The 17,555-nt window shown below is 37.1% G+C and overlaps 1 protein-coding gene across 3 annotated transcripts in view; it reads right to left on the reverse strand.

Moving 5' to 3' along the window:
* LOC127867404 (protein sidekick-like) overlaps positions 1 to 17,555 on the reverse strand; it is a 76,579-nt gene that overhangs the window by 12,905 nt on the left and 46,119 nt on the right. For 2 of the 3 annotated variants that reach the window (XM_052408521.1, XM_052408520.1), the window contains exons 29-34: positions 17,078 to 17,193; positions 9,381 to 9,567; positions 6,562 to 6,696; positions 5,983 to 6,144; positions 3,119 to 3,244; positions 839 to 865 (exon numbers count right to left, since the gene is read on the reverse strand). In XM_052408521.1, the coding sequence (XP_052264481.1) occupies positions 839 to 865; positions 3,119 to 3,244; positions 5,983 to 6,144; positions 6,562 to 6,696; positions 9,381 to 9,567; positions 17,078 to 17,193 (753 nt within the window). The remainder of the gene's footprint in view (positions 1 to 838; positions 866 to 3,118; positions 3,245 to 5,982; positions 6,145 to 6,561; positions 6,697 to 9,380; positions 9,568 to 17,077; positions 17,194 to 17,555) is intronic. The other variant, XM_052408522.1, reaches the window with a different exon arrangement.

Here is a 17,555-nt window from a genome sequence, read left to right on the forward strand (position 1 = left end):
CACCAGTAATTTAATTGAAAGTGAAACAAATATATGGAATCTGACCAAACAAATGGGATCAATAAGAATAACACAATCAAGCACTATAAATATACACGAGGTACATACATAATAAACTCAAGGAAAATTTAAGCAATGGGCAAGGAAAGGGATGATTTTATGTACTCCTATGCAAAGATTAAGGTATGATTGCATAGTGCAAATCTTGTGAAATACATGTTTGTTAGTTATTATTTGATTCTGGCAACATTCCATGACAAACGAGTCGCGTTGTGAGAAAACTGGGCACAATGCATGTGCATAAAGTGTCGTCCCAGATTAGCCTGTGCAGTCCGCACAGGCTAATCAGGGACAACACTTTCCACCTAAACTGGATTTTTGCTGAGAAGAGACTTCATTTTAACGAAAAATGTCATAAAAACAGAAAGTATCGTCCCTGATTAGCCTGTGTGGACTGCACAGACTAATCTGGGACGACACTTTACGCACTTGCATTATGTCCAGTTTTCTCAGAGTATTATATTTGAGCCTTGCTCTGGGAAAATGGGGCTTATTTAGTGCGCATAAAGTGTCATCCCAGATTAGCCTGCGCAATCTATGACAACTGTTTCCACTTTTATGGAAATGTTGTTTAAAGGAAGTCTCTTCTAAAGAAATATCCAGTATATGCAAAAAGAGTCATCCCTGATCAGGGTAATCTGGGAAGACACTTGACGCACTGGCATTAAGCCCATGCAGTTATCTCAGAAAAGCACCCATTTATTCTGTGATATTGAGCGCTACACTGATTGTGGAAAAAATCTGATGGAGAATGGCTTGAACTATCATGCCTGCTTACCTCTAAACAAACCATCATGGCAACATCCTGGTAATGCAAATAATACAGAACTTCTGTCAGTTGTTCATAAATCCATTATATACAACATACTTAAGACAAAAAAGTGACTTTTCATAATATATAAAAATAACCATGTACATTTTTACATGGTCATTACAGCTCAAGTAAAATATTTAAGACAGTATAAATTGTTTGAATAAAATAATGGCTCCACCACTATTTAACTTAATCAACATTATTAATTATTCTAAAGATGCCTTCAAGTAAAGAAGCGTAAAAGTAAAACTGCACCCTGCATAGAACAGACTTCACTTTTATCCAACAGAAGGTAGTTCAAACAAGAGCACCGTATAGCGGGTGCCAACGCTCGGCTGTGGGTGACCTTGACACAGTGACCTTGACCTCGACCTAGTGACCTAAAAATGGGTGTGGTGTGTGGAACTCATCAAGGTGCAGCTACATAAACCGTAAATCTACGAATATAATACACACTTTTTTACCTGCCAATTTTTTCTTCAAGTAGGGGGTGCGTATAATATACGAGTTTAGAGCAGAACAAAATTTTTCCTGTACAAATTTTCAATCGCTGTTATTCGGATTGCGGCAGCCATTTTGAATTACAACATTACATCAAAGGGGTGCAACAGGGCTCGCGCTGCCGTTCGCCATTTGAGTCATTTGCAAAAATATTGAGAATTTGGCTCAATAAAAATCTTATTTGTGAAAATGTGAAAATCTAGTAAAATTTCATTCAAAACATCCGCCATTTATATCGGACTGGTTTTCTATATTTGTCTCTTTGTTTTAATAAAAGTGTTCGCAATTCGAACAGTAAATGAAACCCAGCCTGTACCCGATTATGAGACATCGCTTGACCTTATTGTTATTGAAATGCGCATGGTAGCTGGCCACTCAACATTGAGCTCGCTTACACATGAAATGACGTTGTCGAATGAAACGTGTGAACAGGAGGAGCTATCAGATAATATTGGGTCATTCATGTGCAGACACTGTATACTTTGAATACACAGTTAATATCGTCGGCTGCCTACAAAATAGTGACTGGACGCTAAGTCGTATAAAGAGATTAGCAAATGAAAAAAAGCAACTGACAATACCTGTAAATAAATATTTCTAAGCTGACCACTATTTATCTTTCTATCGCATATTTACCATATCTGGAGTAAAGAGTGGTAATTAAATAATTAGTTTTATGATGCTAATAGAGTCTATTACACCTGTCTGCCGATTGCCGAATTAAATTGAAAGACGATAATTAATTCATTTGTTTTTTACTCCCAAACTAGCCTTAATGACAGCAGCGTATATTTTAATTAAAGAGATCATGAAAAACACGAGCGGTTTAATTGTATTTTAAGTTATATTAAAGTATCGAGTTTGTAACACTTCGGAAAAGTAATTCATCTAGACAACTATAAAAACATAAGTAACCATTTTGTCTTTGTATTACTTTATTATTATTATAACTATTATCGTCCCGAATATTGTCAAATTGAATTAAATGGGAAAACAAAAAACAGCGTCTCTGCTTCTTTCTTTTGTAATTATGACTGCTTGACCCAGATGTCAGCAAGGGGCCCGTGTGTTATCGGTAACAATCAATGGTAATATAAACAATAGACAGAGATATTTATGATGTAACTGTCATAACAACAGCACTATATCACATCCCAATATAATATTACTGTGAAACAGATAGTTGACAACATCAAATTGATTCGCTATTTTCACAACACAAAAATATATTGACACATTTTTTCGGAAATGGCCGATTTCGGACACTGATTTTTTTAGTGCGTATTTTACTCGATTAACCAATCTTAAGGTTTTAGCACGGCGGACGGCAGATGCAGGATGGCGGACAACGAGCTGGCTATGAAAATACCTCGGGTTTTCTCTGAAAACAGTCGAGCTAAAAATCACACCCATGACTTCGATAACAAACAAATACTGATTCTGATAAATGTGTATTTTAACCCTTTCCCACTCAGATGCAAAATGAAAATGGCTGAATGCAACCAGCATAAAACCATAGCCACCTGCAAGTATCTCACAGTCTGCTCAGGTTTTGTTGCTTTTTGCTGCTCATCAGTACCTTTAGATTTAAAATGTAGCCTTTAAAAGTTGAATCTCTAAAGAAAATTCTTAAATTTAATTTCATTTTCTTTAGGATTACAAAGTCAAACTGCACATCTGAGTGGGTAAAGTGTTAATCAGACAAATGAGATCCACACACACAGACATTAAGGGCATATTCACCTGTGGAGTTGACCTGTATGAGGTGCCCGTAGATGGGGGAGTAACCGGGTAGCCCGTCTACCCATTCCAGGGTCAGCTCAGAGCCCACAATATTGTGGGTCAAGGACATAGGCCTGTCTGGGCTCCCTGGAAAAAATGTGACATATGAGCCGCGTTTTACAAAAACTGGGCTTAATGCATGAGCTGTCCGCACACTTATAATTTTGGACACTTTCCGCATAAACTTAATTCATACTCAGAAACCTTTAAATGAAATATTATAGAACACTGGAAAGCTCTGTCCTTGATTAGCCTGTGTGGACTGCAGAGGCAAATCTGGGATGACACTTAAGGTATATGCATAAAGCCCAGTTTTCCAAGAACGCTGCTCATGTATACAAGGGGTCAATATTATCCTACAAGATAAGAGCCTGGATATTTTATTTTATTTTTCAAAGAAATGAAGTACTTAAATATATTGCATTAGAGTTATAGACTATTTAGTAAATATGAGCATGCCCTTTATAGGTTTTAATAAAGATTATTCTGTTTTTTAATTTTAAATAATGTTATTCATTATTTGAAATCGCACATAGTATCACTTTATTTATCCCTAATGCATATGGCTTAAAGCGACAGTTGCCATACACATATCAAAATAGCAAGCAGTAAAGTTTAGCATTCAACAAAGTACAATATAAAATGGATATATCATAATTGAAATATATAAATTATAAACACACTGAATCAAACACAGAAAAACAAGAGCTTGTCACAGTAGTGCCAAATCCCCGCCGAAATGTGTTTGCTTGTATGACAACATTTGTTTTAGAGAGTAAAATAATATTTGTAAAAACAAATAAAGGGAGATAACTACTTATGCTCCGGACAAAAAATTACTTTGAAATTAAATAAAGGGAGATAATTCAAACACTAAGGTAGATAGAGTTATGGTTCTTAGTCACAGCACTTCTCCTACTTGCAATCTGTTTATATTTCAAGTTTCAAGTAAATCCCTTCAGTAGATTTAGAGTTATGCTCCAGACAATAATTTACTTTAAACTTTTATAAAAGGGGAGATAATTAAAAAACTAAGGTAGATAGAGTTATTGTTCTTGGTCACTGCACTTTTCCTACTTGCCATCTGTTTATATTTCAAGTTTCAAGTAAATCCCTTCAGTAGATTTAGAGTTATGCTCCGGACAAAAATTTACTTTAAAGTTATATAAAAGGGGAGATGATTCAAAATCTAAGGTAGAAAGAGTTATAGTTCTTAGTCACTGCACTTTTCCTACTTGCCATCTGTTTACATTTCAAGTTTCAAGTAAATCCCATTAGTAGATTTAGAGTTATGCTCCAGACAAAAATTTACTTTTAAATTATATAAAAGAGGAGATAATTCAAAAACTACGGTAGATAGAGTTGTGGTTCTTGGTCACTGCACTTCTCCTACTGCCATCTGTTTATATTTTAAGTTTCAAGTAAATCCCTATAGTATATTTAGAGTTATGCTCTGGACAAAAATTTACTTTAAAGTTATATAAAAGGGGAGATAATTCAAAAACTAAGGTAGATAGAGTTATGGTTCTTGGTCACTGAACTTCTCCTAGTTGCCATCTGTTTATATTCTAAGTTTAAAGTAAATCCATTGAATAGATTTGGAGTTATGCTGGAGACAAAGTTTCAGCCGGACGGACAGACGGACAGAACAGACAGACGGACAGGACCAATTACTATTTATCCCATCATCAGACGTGCATTGTCGAAATAAACCACTGTGGAATAAATTTTCCTCTATTTCGGCAGTGCTAAAATATAGCTGTCAAGTGCGGCGGAGAATGCTCCGGAATCAACAATAAAGTAATCATTTTTAGTAAAATCGAATCAGATTCAACAAAACAAACAATTTGATACCAAGATGTAATATATTTTTAAAAGATAATGCAACTCGAAAAGCAAAAAAACAACATTATTTACAAATATTAAGTGCGCATACTTGTGACGTCATTATTAACACGTCATACGACACAATGCATGTTCTTTCACGCTAAAGCTGCAGTTGTTTAGTGTGTTTTTTTCATTATTTCTTAAAAATAAGGGACGTAGAGGTATGATAAACAGAAAAACAGGTTAGTTACTGATCTTTTTGTAATGTATTAGGCTCGGCACTATTAAAATAATGAATCAATGTTTGCTTTACATAACTTTGGAATTTTCTGTGTAGTTTGATTTCCCTATTCTATTTTTAAAGAAATAATTTACAACTAAGAAAATTGATGGGATAAATCGAATACTAGGTCGGTGCCGAATAAAGCAAAGTTTTTTTGCTCGGCACGAAAATCTGAACCACGAGCCTGGTTCCGATTTTCTACGCCTGGCAAAATAAACTTTGCTTTATTCAGCACCGACCTTGTATTCTCTATATCCCCTCCGAAAATTTTTCCGGCCGGGATAAAAATCACTTAAAAAAATAAAACTTACGAAACACACATTTGCAAGTTACTTATTCCTGAATTTTCATCATGATATGTAGAAAGCCACGAAAATGACACCAGCATTACAAATTAAAATAATAAAATATTTCAACCCTCAGTTTTTCTAGAAAACATCAATTAAAGTACATTTATTGTTCTGGCAAAACTAAGCTGAATGCATGAGCGTAAAGTGTTGTCCCAGATAAGCCTGTGCAGTCAGCATGTACTAATCAGGGACAACACTTTCCGCCTAAAATGCTTTTTGCTTATCAGATACTTTTAAAGTGGAACGTTTTATCCCTGATTAGCCTTTATGGGCTGCACAGGCTAATCTGGGACGATACTTTACTGGCATGCATTAGGCCAATTCTTTCCAACATTGGGCTCAATGTATTGAAATCTGACAAGTACCTTCTTGTGGTCCAATTTTTATGCTTTTCACGAAGCTTTGCCCTGGGCCGACAATTGTGCGAGCTACGATGCTGAACGTGTACTGGACTTTGTCGAGTAGATCAGTAATGGACAGAGACGTCACGTCGCCTGATACGTTGAACTTCACCTGCTTGCTACCACCTATAACAGTCATCATGATCATCATCATTATATGCGATAATTATCCCCACCATCATTATCCTCATCCATAACATAAAATATCAACATCAACATCATGATGATGATCTAACTTCATTATATAACTTAACTTCATCTGATAGGCATTAAAGTTATAAACTCAAATTTAAAAAAATTTAAAGACCTTTAATTCATACACGTTTCATTTGTATGCATTTTTAACGTCCAATCCCATTCTTTAGTAAGAATACTCACTACTGCCTTTACATTACAGTGGTATCTTAAAAACAACCATTATTATTTACATAACCTAGAAATGTTTCATTTGAATAATCGTTATTTTAAATACATTTTCCTGGCCATGGCTACTTAAAAATATGAGGTTACCAATATATATTTGCGACATCACTTTAAACTTACTGAATGGGTTTTCTTCTATGTATGCAATCTCATAGTTGAGAATCTTCCCATTGGGTGTGGCAGGGGGTGACCACTGTACATCCAGAGATGTAAAGGTCACATTCCAGAACTCCAGACGGGCCGGACGATCTGGTACTGAAATAGAGGTGCCTTATATGAAATGAGCCTTTTCTAGGAAAACTGAGCTTAATGCAAGTGGGTAAAGTGTCATCCCAGATTAGCCTGTACAGTCCCAACAGGCTTATCAAGGAAGACACTTTTTGCATACACTAGATTTTTGTTAAAAACAGACTTCCTTTACACAAAAAATTCCTTAAAAGTGGAAAGTGTAAAACTGTTGTCCTTGATCTGGGCTGATACTTTCCGCACATGCATTTAGGCCAGTTTTCCTAGACCAAGTCTGCAATGGACTGTTACTTTTTCTTTAATTATTTATTCATACATAGTCATGAACTATTTATTTGAAATCAGGGTTACCTTATAACATTTTACCATGCAAAAGTCACCAATGCGCAATAAATAAGGCATTATAACAAACTATAAACAACATTAACCATTATGAATGTAAACAAGAGCTGTCAGAGGATAGGGCGCTTGACTATCGAGAGCTTGACAGTATAACGTAAGCAATCATGGAGAGGGGGGGGGGGGGTGTATAATGTGGGTGTAAGGTCATTTAACCCTTTACCACTTAGAAACATATTTTTACGCATTTGTAGTCCCATAGAAAGTTACATTTAATTAAAGACCTTTCTTACTAGATTCAAGTTTTAAAGGCTTCATTTCCAACCCTTAGCTACTGATGAGCAGAAAACAGCATAAAACCTGAACAGACTGTGAGTTACTCACAGGCTGATCTGATTTTATGCTGTTTGCACATAGCCATTTTCACTTTGCTTCTAAGTGGTAGAGGGTTAATAGATGATCTTTCAAAAATAAGGGAAATTTTTTTTTTTTTTTGGGGGGGGGGGGAGGGATTCTGGGTTGGGGCATGCGGGATGGTTTGGGTGGAGTGCATTGTGGTATGTCAGGTAAGTGTTGTTTTATCAAGTATGAATCAAATGTGATCATAAATAATAAAGTTATGGCAATTTAAGCAAAATGTTAAATTATCTAAGTATAAAAGGGGCCATAATTCTGTCAAAATGCTTGATACAGTTGTCTGCTCTTGTTAATAGATTGGGGTCATGTTGGTAAAGAAGAATGCAAAATATAAAAGAAAAATGTCAAAGGACATAGGAAATAATTGGGGTGGTACGCAAACTTTAACATAGATTTATCAATAATATGCATATTCTAAGTATAAAAGGGGCAATAATTCTGTCAAAATGCTTAATACAGTTGTCTGCTCTTGTTTATAGATTGGGGTCATGCTGGTAAAGAAGTATGAAAAATATAAAAGCAATATGTCAAAGGACATAGGAAATAATTTGGGTGGTACGCAAACTTTAAAAAAAGATTTATCAATAATATGCATATTCTAAGTATAAAAGGGGCGATAATTCTGTCAAAATGCTTGATACAGTTGTCTGCTCTTGTTTATAGATTGGGGTCATGTTGGTAAAGAAGTATGCAAAATATAAATACAATATGTCAAATGACATAGGAAATATTTGGGGTAGTACGCAAACTTTAACATTTGCACGCTAACCGGAACGGAAATGCCAACGCCGGGGTGAGTAGGATAGCTCTACTACATTGTATATATATGGGTTTTTTTGTGTTTTTGGTTACCATAGCAACCACAATTTTTGAGGTAGGAACAAAATGAAATGACATGCATAATGTCCCTATTGCAATCTATCCATGTTGCAAGTTTCATGAAAAAATATTAAGAACTTTTAAAGTTATCGCAGGATCCAGAAAACCACCATTTTCAGCAGTATTTTAGTCTATTTGGTGCCATAGCAACCATAATTTTTGATGTAGGAACAAAATGAAATGACGTGCATAATGTCCATATTGCAATCTATCCATGTTTTAAGTTTCATGAAAAAATATGAAGATCTTTTAAAGTTATCGCAGGATCCAGAAAAGTGTGACAGACTCACAGACGCACAGAGCGCAAACCATAGGTCCCCTCCGGTGAAACCGGTAGAGGACAATTATGAATGTAAAAAATAATTCCTTACAGTATTAAAAACAAATGACTATAGAAAATATGAAGATTATGTATCAATATTCATTTGCCAAACTAGCAAAAAGACATCATGTCAAATTGTAGTAAAATCATCAAGAGAAAAATGTATATTCCTCTAGACTGTTATAAATGAGCAGTGCTCTAGAAAAACAGGGTTTAATACATGTGTGTACAGTGTCATACCAAATAAGCCTGTGTAGTCTGCACAGGCTAATCATGAATAATATTGAGCTCTTATGGTATTTTTGTTACAAGGATGTATCTTTTAAATAAACATTCAGTGTGTGGGAAAGTGTCGTCCTTGACTTGCAGGGCTTTTTTCCTTCTAACAGAATGGTCATCTTTTACAAATTTGAGAATGTTGCGACTCAAATTGTCCAAATTTAAAGGAGTTCGCAACTCAAATTTTCACAACTTTTAAAATGAGTGACTCATTATTTCACAATTTTGAACAGTTTGCAACTCTTTTTTTTACATTTTGAAAAGTTCAAGACTTATTTTTAGCAAAACAATGTGGCCAAGGCCCACCCAGGCTTCACAAAGATAGGAAAAAAGCCGTTATTAGACTATACAGACTATGAAGGCCAATCTGGAACGACACTTTACCCACATGAATTAAGCCCAGTTTACTCAGAGCAAGGCTCAAATAAAACAAACCAGTGTACTAAGAACTACTTACATCCCTCCTTGGTCTTGGCATACACAGGTGTGCTGGGAGGTCCCTCGCCAGCGAGGTTCAGTGCACGTACTGTGATGGCGTAGTCTGTATAGATGGCGAGTCCCTCCAGAGAGTGGCTGAGCTTGGTTGCCTGAACAACCTTGACCTTGGCAGACTCTGGGGGCGAGTCCTTGAACCAATAGGCAATCTGTGAACATAGAAACAGAGACCTTGACCTGGGGGATTCTTTGATCTTCAAACAGGAAAAAAGTTGATCCAACAGGCTATCTGCATTCATAGGAACAGAGTTGAACCAATAGGCTATCTACACACAGGAACAGAGTTGAACCAAAAGTCTATCTGCAAACAGGAACAGGGTTGAACCAAAGGTTTATCTGCAAACAGGAACAGAGTTGAACCAAAGGTCTATCTGCAAACAGGAACAGAGTTGAACTAAAGATCTATCTGCAAACAGGAACAGAGTTGAACCAAAAGTCTATCTGCAAACAGGTACAGAGTTGAACCAAAGGTCTATCTGCAAACAGGAACAGAGTTGAACCAAAGGTCTATCTGCAAACAGGAACAGAGTTGAACCAAAGGTCTATCTGCAAACAGGAACAGAGTTGAACCAAAGGTCTATCTGCAAACAGGAACAGGGTTGAACCAATAGGCTATCTGCAAACAGGTACAGAGTTGAACCAACAGGCTATCTGCAAACAGGTACAGAGTTGAACCAATAGGCTATCTGCAAACAGGTACAGAGTTGAACCAAAGGTCTATCTGCAAACAGGTACAGGGTTGAACCAAAGGTCTATCTGCAAACAGGAACAGAGTTGAACCAAAGGTCTATCTGCAAACAGGAACAGAGTTGAACCAAAAGTCTATCTGCAAACAGGAACAGAGTTGAACCAAAGGTCTATCTGCAAACAGGAACAGGGTTGAACCAATAGGCTATCTGCAAACAGGAACAGAGTTGAACCAAAGGTCTATCTGCAAACAGGAACAGAGTTGAACCAAAGGTCTATCTGCAAACAGGAACAGGGTTGAACCAAAGGTCTATCTGCAAACAGGAACAGAGTTGAACCAAAGGTCTATCTGCAAACAGGAACAGGGTTGAACCAAAAGTCTATCTGCAAACAGGAACAGAGTTGAACCAAAGGTCTATCTGCAAACAGGAACAGAGTTGAACCAAAGGTCTATCTGCAAACAGGAACAGGGTTGAACCAAAGGTCTATCTGCAAACAGGAACAGGGTTGAACCAAAAGTCTATCTGCAAACAGGAACAGAGTTGAACCAAAGGTCTATCTGCAAACAGGAACAGAGTTGAACCAAAGGTCTATCTGCAAACAGGAACAGGGTTGAACCAAAGGTCTATCTGCAAACAGGAACAGAGTTGAACCAAAGGTCTATCTGCAAACAGGTACAGAGTTGAACCAAAGGTCTATCTGCAAACAGGAACAGAGTTGAACCAAAGGTCTATCTGCAAACAGGAACAGAGTTGAACCAAAGGTCTATCTGCAAACAGGAACAGGGTTGAACCAAAAGTCTATCTGCAAACAGGAACAGAGTTGAACCAAAGGTCTATCTGCAAACAGGAACAGAGTTGAACCAAAGGTCTATCTGCAAACAGGAACAGGGTTGAACCAAAGGTCTATCTGCAAACAGGAACAGAGTTGAACCAAAGGTCTATCTGCAAACAGGAACAGAGTTGAACTAAAGATCTATCTGCAAACAGGAGCAGAGTTGAACCAAAAGTCTATCTGCAAACAGGTACAGAGTTGAACCAAAGGTCTATCTGCAAACAGGAACAGGGTTGAACCAAAGGTCTATCTGCAAACAGGAACAGAGTTGAACCAAAAGTCTATCTGCAAACAGGAACAGAGTTGAACTAAAGATCTATCTGCAAACAGGAACAGAGTTGAACCAAAGGTCTATCTGCAAACAGGAACAGAGTTGAACCAAAAGTCTATCTGCAAACAGGAACAGAGTTGAACCAAAAGTCTATCTGCAAACAGGAACAGAGTTGAACCAATAGGCTATCTGCAAACAGGAACAGAGTTGAACCAAAGGTCTATCTGCAAACAGGAACAGAGTTGAACTAAAGATCTATCTGCAAACAGGAGCAGAGTTGAACCAATAGGCTATCTGCAAACATAGGAACAGAGTTTGTAAATATTTTGTGATCTGGACGTGAACTTGTTATCACCAACCAATTCTTAGACTTCAGAATAAAGAATAGATATAGACTCAATAAAACTTAAATCAGAGTTTGAATAAGAACAGGCTCAAAATAGTGCCTACATTATTAACATATTGTTCTTAAAGAACAGTAATACAATTAAAGGTGTTACATGCCAGGCTACACTTGCCTTTAAAGTTGTTTAAGTCAATAACAGTTTTAAGAATATTAATTATCATTAGACTTAAGTTTAAGAATCTGTTCATGAATAAGAGCCCTGGCCTTGCTCATGGTTATTTGTTTTTGCAAAGCAAAATAATTCTGTTCACTTGTTTTGTTTAAATAAAGTAAGTATTTTGTGATACTGGACAAGGCCTTGCTTTGTTTTTTGCAAAGCACAATATTTCCAAGCAATTATTTTGTTAAACTGCTTCAGAATTGTACATGTCTTTTATTTACAAACATGTGCAAAATCAAAAACAAATACAAAGACAAATTCACACAACTGAATACCTGAAACATTTTAGCTAAAAAAAAAACTTATCATGATATAAATTTCCATGCACACTTTTTCAATTATACAAATATATTTAATTATTTTTTTATATTAACAGCGTGTAACCTACAAATATTCACTCGCTTATTTATTCAAAGTTGTTTCACAAACAAAATGACCCAACCTTTTTGCAAATCAATTTACCAAACTATTAGCTACAGCCATGGGATAAGGGATATGTTGTTACTCAGAGGTCATGGGTGCATCCTACTTTGGGAGTATTCTTTTGACCTCCACAACCGTACCAAGTACTGATTCTACCAGGGAAACAGGCTAGAAAGTGTTTCAATAAACCTTTGACTTGCGATAAATTCAAGCTAAAATAAAAAGATAAACAAGAGCTGTGATTGTGAAACACAATGCCCCCTATTGCGCCGCTTTGAACCCATATATTTGACCTTTGACCTTGAAGGATGACCTTGACCTTCTACACTCAAAATGTGCAGCTCCATGAGATACTCATGCATGCCAAATATCAAGTTGCTATCTTCAATGTTGCAAAAGTTATGACCAAGGGTAAAGTTTTGGGACAGAATGACAGACAGATTGACAGACAAAACTAGAGCTTTGAAACAGACATGACGTAAACCCCCACATGCTGCATTGACACAGACTATTTTGCATGCTGTCTTCACAAAACAAGAGAAGCTAATTTATTATGCCATAATCATTTATGGCCATGTTGACCTTCGGACTCTTGAATTTTTTCGCATGACACAACATCAAATGACTGTGAACAAAATAAATGTACAGTCATTTTAAAATCTCACAATGATTGACATAGTTATGGCCGGGAAATATTTTTTATGGCCATTTTTGACCTTTGAACTCAAAGTGTGACCTTGACCTTGAAGATATCAACATAATTCTTTCGTGTGACACACTGTCCAATGATGTTTTAAAAATCTCACAATGAACGACATAGTTATGGCCCAGACAAGCTCATATATTGCCATTTTTGACCTCTGAACTTAGTGTGACCTTGACCTAGGAGATATCGACAAACCGTCCAATGATGGTGAACAAATGTGCCAAATGATTTTAAAATATCACAATGAAAGACATAGTTATTGCCCGGACAAGCTCATTTATGGCCATTTTTGACCTTTGAACTCAAAGTGTGACCTTGACCTTTGAGATATTTATGTACTTCTTTCGCACGACACACCGTCCAATGATGGTGACCAAATGTGCCAAATGATTTTAAAATCTCACCATGAACAACATAGTTATGGCCCGGAAAAGCTAATTTATGGCCAATCTTGACCTTTGAACTCACAGTCGGACCTTGACCTTGGAAATATCAATGTAATTCTTTCGCGCGACACACCGTTCAATGATGGTGAACAAATGTGCCAAATGATTTTAAAATCTCACAATAAACGACAAAGTTATGGCCCGGACAAGCATTTTACCATTGAACTCAAAGTGTGACCTTGACCTTTGAGATATTGACATACTTCTTTCACCTGACACACTGTCCCATGATGGTGAACAAATGTACCAAGTCATTTTAAAATCTAACAATAAATGACATAGTTATGGTCCGGACAAACTTTTTGTTTAAAACGCATTAAGTGACCCTGTGACCTTGTTTTTGACATAGCATGACCCATATTAAAACTTGACCTAGACATCATCTAGTTACAACTTCTGACCAAGTTTGGAAATTTTCGGGACAGACAGACAGACCGACAAAGTGACTCCTATATAGCCCCCATTACCAGTAATGGGCGCAGGCCAGGGCTTTCCACAGGCCATTTAAGGATCCCTCACCGGGGCGCTTGAATTACGAAATCAGAGTCCCCGGGGCTCTTGAAATTTTCCGATCAGTGTATTTTTCAGTAAATGAAAGTGGAGATTGTAAAAAAAAATTAAGGTTTCTCTATCAGTGTATCAATATTCCCTGTTTTAAAAGAGCACTCGGTACCTACTTTCACAAGTAATCACCATAAACAACACATGGAGTAATGGACAATCCACTAATAAGAGAAGCGCATGACGCGCATATCGATTATTCTAGCCACATTACACAGTCATTTAAATGCTGACAAGGATGTATCAGGTATCTTTCCAGTCGTCAAACTGTGATGTTCATCGTCCAATCGGTTACGCGAATGCTTATGAGGGCGGGGGTTAACTATCGACCATTATTTTTGATAAGCAAGGGCACAAAGTAAGAGTTTATCGCAGCTTGATAAGCAAGGGGATTGACGTGTGTTCAGAGGCAATATTTAATCAAATCAATAAATAGTCACTTAAAATTTATTTGATACTATAGACAAATGGCAAGGTTTGTGTTAAAGAAATAATTGAGAGCTTTTATCGTAAATATTTACCAGAAAGTGCTTTATAAAAATGGAATAAACAGGATTATCGGGTAATAAATTGAAACTTGAAAAGTAGTAAGTAATAGAGTCGGGTTGGAACCGATGTATGTGGGAATCGTTCGAGTCGAGATTTTACCATATGTGCGGGAAATTTTAACAAGAGGGCCATGATGGCCAACATGGCCCTGAATCGCTCACCTGACTCATTAAAATCAGATGAAAACTATGACCTCTATTGTCTACACAATGTTTTTCTATGATTTGACCTAGTGACCTAGTTCCTGACTCTAGATGACCCAAATACAATCCCAATCCAGATTTCATCAAGATAAACATTCTGACCACAGTTCATAAATATTGGATGAAAACTGTGACCTCTATTGTCAACACAAGGTTTTTCTATTTATTTGACCTAGATTTTTACCCCAGATGACCCAAATACAATCCCACCCAGATTTCATCAAGAATTCTGACCAAATTTCATAAAGGTTGGATGAAAACTGTGATCTCTAATGTCTACACAAGGTTTTTCTATTATTTGACCTAGTGACCTAGTTTTTGACCCCAGATGACCCAAATAAAATCCCAACCCAGATTTCATCAAGATAAACATTCTGACCAAATTTCATCAAGATTGGATGCAAACTGTGACCTCTACTGTCTACACAAACAAATTGTTGACGGACGGACGCACGGACACACGCAGGCACGCACAACGGACACCGGACATCACACGATCACATAAGCTCAGTGTGTCACTTCATGACAGGTGACCTAAAAATATGTGTCGGAGATAAACATGAACAGTTGTGGTTAAAATCCCATAGAAACAAGGGCTGTTTGTAAAACATGCATGCCTCCCTATATGGGCTATAAGTTGTAGTAGCAGCCATTGTGTGAATACGTTTTTTGTCACTGTGAATGGTGGTGGTGGTGGTGGTGTAGTAGTAGTAGTAGTAGTAGTAGTAGTAGTAGTAGTAGTAGTAGTAGTAGTAGTAGTAGTAGTAATAGTAGTTGTAGTAGTAGTAGTAGTAGTAGTAGTAGTAGTAGTAGTAGTAGAAGTAGTAGCAGTAGTAGTAGTAGAAGTAGTAGTAGAAGTAGTAGTAGTAGTAGTAGTAGTAGTAGTAGTAGTAGTAGTAGTAGTGGTAGTAGTAGTAGTAGTAGTAGTGGTAAAGTAGAAGTAGTAGTGGCAGAAGTAGTAGAAGTAGTAATAGTAGACATGGTGATGGTGGTGGTGGTGGTGGTAGTAGTACTAGTAGTAGTAGTACTAGTAGTAGTAGTAGTAGTAGTAGTAGTAGTAGTAGTAGTAGTAGTAGTAGTAGTAGTTGTAGTAGTAGTAGTAGTAGTAGTAGTGGTAGTAGTAGTAGAAGTAGTAGTAGTAGTAGTAGTAGTAGAAGTAGTAGTAGTAGTAGTAGTAGTAGTAGTAGTAGTAGTAGTAGTAGTAGTAGTAGTAGTAGTAGTAGTAGTAGCAGTAGCAGTAGCAGTAGCAGAAGCAGCATTACAAGACCAATACTTAAGAATGATCAAATGGGAAAAGGTAACATAGCACCAGCAGTAAATATGGGGCTCATTTACAGGTCAGATTTGGAATCTCTGCTGTAAAATGAGATTTTGAATGAATTAAAAGGAGGCAAATCTGTAATAAAAAGAACATGCATAAACCGTAGTTGTTTCCCTTGTTTGAACCATGCTAAATCCTTACAAGTTTGGAAAGAATTGGATGAAAAATATGGACTTTATTGCATAAACACCATTTTCTCAATTCAAGGGGAGGTAATTCTGTACTTCATGGACCATTAATGCTCATTTTTTGTAGGGTTTGTGTCCTCATTGATATAAAGACACTGTGCAAATTTGGAAAGGATCAGACAAAAAATGTGGAAGATTTTTGAAAGTTTTCACAAAATAGGCAAAAACGAATAAACATGCAAAGTTCAACGAGCTCCTGCGGCCATGTTTTTTGACGAATCAAATTTCTTTGAACAACTTTTTCAGGGGAGCCCTCAAAGGTCATCCCTGTGAAATTTTTTGAAAATCTGATGAGCGGTTTCTGACAAGAAGATTTTTTAAGGTTTTTACCATATATGGTCATGGCGGCCATCTTGGTTATGTGATCAAATTTTTTTTAACAATTCTTTTGTCCCATGACCTAGGGATGCTCCACATGAAATTTAGTTGAAATTGGCTCAATGGTTTAGTAGAAGAAGATGTTTACAAATTTGTATACGGACGGACGGACGGACGCCGGATGCTGAGTGATCACAATAGCTCACCTCGAGCTATCGCTCAGGTGAGCTAAAAACAATTAAACAATATAAAAAATTATAGGTATTTTTTAATGACTGGGGGATTTTCTTGAAGAGTCATAGAGCACCAAATGACGTCCTTTGACGCTGTTTTTCTTTGAGTTATAGCGCAACATGGAACGTAAATTGACACATTAAATTTTTAAAAAATCAACGTCGGGAGGGGACACCCCTCCCAAACCTTCCCTATCAGCCCCGGGGCGTCAGAAAAAAATCCTGTGGAAAGCACTGTATGGGCGTATAATGACAGACAGACAGACAGGCCCAAAACAATATACCCCCGATGATTTGATCCGGGGGCATAACAAATAATAGGTTCTAAACTCACAGATTGTTGTACATCTCACCTGATACCCTGACAGATCCCCATTCTGTGTCTCCTTGGGCGGGGGTTGCCAGGTGATGCTCATATCCGTCGAGTTGGTTGCCATAGCAATGACATTCACTGGTGGTGCAGACGGAGCTGAAATGTGAAACATTTTGCATTTCTTCTGTACAAATGACTGATCAAGTTTTGCCATTTCAACCCCTTTAAGCAAATGAGTAAATGACTAAGTGCTTACAGCTAAGCTCCAGACCAAGCTACCTCGTCTGATTATGAGACCACACAGCCTTGGAGTAGTGGATATGGTGTCAGCCATGGTGTAGTGGTTATGGTGTCGGCCTAATGACCGGGAGGTCACGGGTTGGCTCGCCACTGCAAGCGTTCCTTCTATTTCCTCCAAAGACACCAAGTACTGGTTCTTGTCCATGTTGACTAAAGAGCATTTGGATAAGCCTAAGGCTTTCAATGCAATATAGCAAAAATAGATTTAAACTAAAGCC

The sequence above is a fragment of the Dreissena polymorpha genome, chromosome 2, assembly GCF_020536995.1.
Source record: "Dreissena polymorpha isolate Duluth1 chromosome 2, UMN_Dpol_1.0, whole genome shotgun sequence".
In the NCBI taxonomy this organism is placed as follows: Eukaryota; Metazoa; Mollusca; class Bivalvia; order Myida; family Dreissenidae; genus Dreissena; species Dreissena polymorpha.